The sequence below is a fragment of the Tasmannia lanceolata genome, unplaced genomic scaffold, assembly GCF_043159265.1.
Source record: "Tasmannia lanceolata isolate RefF3 unplaced genomic scaffold, GAP_Taslan_0.1 ptg000018l, whole genome shotgun sequence".
NCBI lineage: Eukaryota > Viridiplantae > Streptophyta > Magnoliopsida > Canellales > Winteraceae > Tasmannia > Tasmannia lanceolata.
In genome coordinates this window covers 25,981,681-25,986,002 of record NW_027518695.1, presented here as the reverse complement: position 1 = coordinate 25,986,002, position 4,322 = coordinate 25,981,681, and the positions used below count along the sequence as shown (strand labels likewise).

The 4,322-nt window shown below is 40.3% G+C and overlaps 1 protein-coding gene across 1 annotated transcript; it reads right to left on the bottom strand.

Moving 5' to 3' along the window:
- Window positions 1-1,443: 1,443 nt before the first annotated feature.
- On the bottom strand, window positions 1,444-3,632 carry LOC143851296 (putative N-acetyltransferase HLS1). Its single transcript, XM_077360673.1, has 3 exons — window positions 3,205-3,632; window positions 2,925-3,103; window positions 1,444-2,593 (listed from the first exon to the last, which is right to left on the bottom strand). The coding sequence occupies exons 1-3, from the start codon at window positions 3,376-3,378 to the stop codon at window positions 1,738-1,740; spliced, it is 1,209 nt and encodes a 402-aa protein (XP_077216788.1). The 5' UTR covers window positions 3,379-3,632; the 3' UTR covers window positions 1,444-1,737.
- Window positions 3,633-4,322: the final 690 nt, after the last annotated feature.

Genomic DNA, 4,322 nt, shown 5'->3' with positions numbered 1-4,322 from the left:
TGGATCCAATGAGAGCGTCATTGCAGCTTGTTTTTACAAAGGACGCACTTCAATTTAGCATTCATCTTGGATGGATTGCCTTGCAAAATTTTCTTTTCCCAAGTTTTTATTAAGTGCCAGCACAGATATGCACTTGTTTTTCAAAAACTAAAGTGGGTCCCACTTCGTAGGATGATCCAAACCGTTCATTTGTTGGGCCACAACTTAGATAGTAAATAGGGTGCCCCAAAAAATCATCTCCGTGGGATGATCTTAACCCTCAGATATTTAAAGGGACTCCATGCTAGAAACATCTACATATCCAAGGGTTAGGATAATCCTTATGGAGATGATTTTGGGGGTACACCCTATTTACTATCAAAGTAAAATGAATGGTTTGGATCAGCCTATGAAGTGGATAAAACCTCTTATCCCCTAATCCCAACTTCCCTATCTATTCTGAAATCCAGCTGACAAGAGATAGGAACAAAGAGAGAAGGTTTCTCAGACGTCCTAAAATTCGAACCCTTTCATCTGTGCCACATATTAAACTCCGTGGTCGAATAAACCGGTAAGATAACATATGAAAGTAAATCTCAGCCGCACACTAGTCATGTGAGGAACATTAGAGAAGCTATAAATGAGACACTTTGGGTTGGGGTGGGGTGGGGTGAGTAGCCCTTTTCACCTTTAATGCTATTGTCTAAGCTCTAGCTTCAGTCCAAAACCATTGAAAATCAATCTACGTAAGTGGCCCAAACATGTCACTACTCTTTAAGCCCATTTGTCAAAAATTCAGACCATTTTCCAGATTACAAGAACTCATCAAAAGAAAAAACAAACAACTGAAAAAAAAAATCTGGAAACCCCTCATAGGCTCCCATCTCCCCTTTGTATTTATGTGCAGGCACACAACAAAAAGGTAAAAACAACACCCACTAAAACCCTCACATCAATGCCCCAAAAAGCACTCAACCTATAAGAGAAACAAAATGAAAGATCATTTTCCTTCTAAAAAAGTATACACCAGAAACATTAAAAAAGCTCCAAAAAATTAGATATTCAAAATCTCTTCTCTCTCTCATTTCCATATCTCAAAGCCGTTACAAAATGCTACAAAACAAAATCCCATGACCCCACAAATGTCGCTAAAAACAACCGCCCCACCCTTTAAAATAACAATAGGTTACCATAAAAATCGCTTTTTTTTATTCCTTTCTTCATCAACAAAACCCTAGAAAAATCCTAACTTGAAAACCCCAAAAAAAAAAGAGGGGTTTTCCCTCTTCTCAAACCGTTACAAAACCCCTAAAAAACAGGAAAAAAAAGGGGGAAATAAAAGGAAATCTTTTTAATTTCCCATTTTGCCCCTGACCCATCTCAGATTTATCTGGGAAAACAATACCTGAAAGTCCAAAATAAGAAATGGGCACAAAAAATAAAATAAAAAACAATATCCATTTCATGTTTTTCCTCGTCTCAAGCCGTTACAAGCTCCCAAAAAAACAAAAAAGAGGAAAAAATAAAAGGAAAAACTTCTTAATTTCCCATTTTGCCCCTGGCCCATCTAAGACCTCCTCTATGGGGTCAACAAAAACAGAGAGCCCGAAATAGGAAATGGGCACACAAAAAAAAAAAACAAATCCATTTCATGTTTTTTCCTCTTCTCAAGCCGTTACAAACCTCCCGGGAAAAAAAAAAAAAGGGCAAAAAGAGACGGAAAAACTTTTCAATTTCCAATTTTACCCCTGACCCAACTCAGACCTCTCTGGGGTCCACAAAAACAGAAAGCCCAGGCTTTGATTTAGTCCAATCACCAACGGACCCATCACTGTAATCCTCCCCGAGTCTCTTCACGCACCAAATATCCTCGGCGCACGATAGCCTCTTCCAGTGGGGAATTCCTAACCTGAGCGGCTCACAACACGCCACCTCAGTCACCAACACACTACACCCACTTTCTTTAGCCGAGTTATGAGCGAACCCACATAAGGCCCGAACTAATCGGACCGAGTCCGGCCCATATCCCCCAAGCCCATATAAAAAATGTAATCCAAAAGGCCTAAAGAACTCTGGTACGGACGGTATTCTGAGCCAAGGGAACGCTTTATCAATGAGTCGACTCGTTTTCGCCAGCCCCCTTTTTAACCGAGACACCCCTCGAACCTCTAACCTAAACACTTCTTTGCTGTTCCAAATACTGAGTACAGCCCATGACTCGGGCGGGTCGACCAGGAATCGGTCCACCCCAGGCCAGGTCCGGTATGGGTCCGATACGGCAATGAACGTGCCTAGGTTTAGCTTGTTGTTTAGGACTGAGTCGATGTCGGAAGGGAAGAACTCGGTAGTGGAGAATCGGCTTCGGTAGAGTGACTCGGCTTCGTTGGGGTTGAGTCCGAAGATTGTGACTCGGTTGGGTAGCTTGACTCGGTGAGCGAAAACCGGTTGGACCAGTATTGAGGGTGTACGGAACTTGGAATACCCGCATCTGCCGGTGAAGAGTTTAATCGACGCTTCGTTGTCGTTATCGGTTGCCATGTACGAGTACTCTGCCCCGTTTTCTCGAAACCACGTTTCTAAATTCGAAACGAGTTTCAACCCAATCCCCATTCTCCTGAGAAAGACAGAAATAAAAATGAGTTGGTTTTTCTTAGCTTCCATGAAAAATCATTATGTTAATGAGAAAATCATTTAATATAGTTTGCCCTATAGGATGATCCAAACCGTTCATTTGATGCGTAATAACGTAAATAGATCCTAGCCCTTTGATCTAGAGGAACTATACATTAGGGTAACCTCTATAGATTTTAGGGTTGGGATTATACTATGGAAATGGGTATTAGGGCAAAACCTATTTACGATGTGGCCCATCAAATGGACGGTTTGGATCATCCTATGGTGTGAGCCGAACAGTATATACAGGCTTACTTGGATATATAACTTACCGGTGAGGAGGAGAAACCCTGAGGCCTAATATATACGCAAGTTTGGTGTAAACCGGGAGGTGTATGTTATTTTCAGAGGCGTTCTTTCCATTTCTGGCGAGTTTTTTGCCGCATGTAACAGTCTTTATACAGCCTCTGATTAATCCCACAATCTCTTTCTCAACACCCATCTCTGCAATCTGAAAAATTAAAAAAAAACCCACGTTAAAAACTTCAAAACAAGACCAAAAAAAAAAAAAAAGTAAGGAAAAAAGAAAACAGAGAAAAAAAAAACACATACCAACATGAGAAAAGGAGGAGAATGACGAACTCTACAGATGGGATCTCCCATTAAATCAGTGAAGAGAGACATTTTGCCACTAGGACCCACCTCACAACTTCTCTCTACTATCTCTACACCTAAACAATCTCTCTCTTTATCAAACTCTCTCACCACAATAATCTCTTTCCCCATCTCTTAAACCCCAAAACAATGAAAAAAAGATGAAATAAAAAGAAGAAGAGAGGAGTACTGGAGTAATAAGCAGTAGTTAAATCACAACTTTTTCTTTCTTCTTTTCAGGCATCAAAATGGCCTGAATCACGTGTGTAGCAAGCAAAATAACGAGAAAAAAGTGAAGGGAAAAACAAGCAACAGAAAGCCCAATCTCTTCTCCTTTTTCTCTCTACTAAATATAACTGATTTGAGAACTCTCTGTCTCTCTCTCTCTCTCTCTCTCTCTCTATAACTTCTTAGTTTTTTTTTTTCTTCTTCTCTCTTCGACTTCCTTACTAGTGAGAGTAGATTATCATTGGGAAGATTTAATGGCCTTAAATACACCTATTCGCCCCCTCTTTCTCTCTCTAGAAATGCCTTTATTGATTTTTCTCTCTCTAGAAATGATAAATCATGGGAAATGGCGGCTATGGCTGCGCAGTCATGTCGCTCCCTAATCATTTATTTCTACGGAATGGGACGTTGCATCATGACCCCATTTTAATCATTACTCCTTCATCCCCATCCATACATACATACATACATTATATACATCAAACACACTACTCTCCTTCTATCATCATACATGCCATGATGATATATCACATGCACGGGGCATGTATACTTTTAATTATCTTTTTCTCTTTTTCGGAATATGATTTGAAAGAAACGACGTGGCGGAACGGTCGCCGTCCTTTGCGTTGGCTTCTGAGCTTTGGGCTTCCGAAACGTGGACGGTAGGATGATATTCCACGTGTTAGTTTTATTCCTTTTACGCTAATTTATTTTCTTAAGCGAATGATTAGTGGCTTTAATTACATAGTAATTGAGCCAAAAACACAACCGTTTCGATAATGATATTGGAAGGGGGAGGGGAATGTGTGAAAATGATCTAGAAAAGTTAGCACTTAGAAGCACTAATG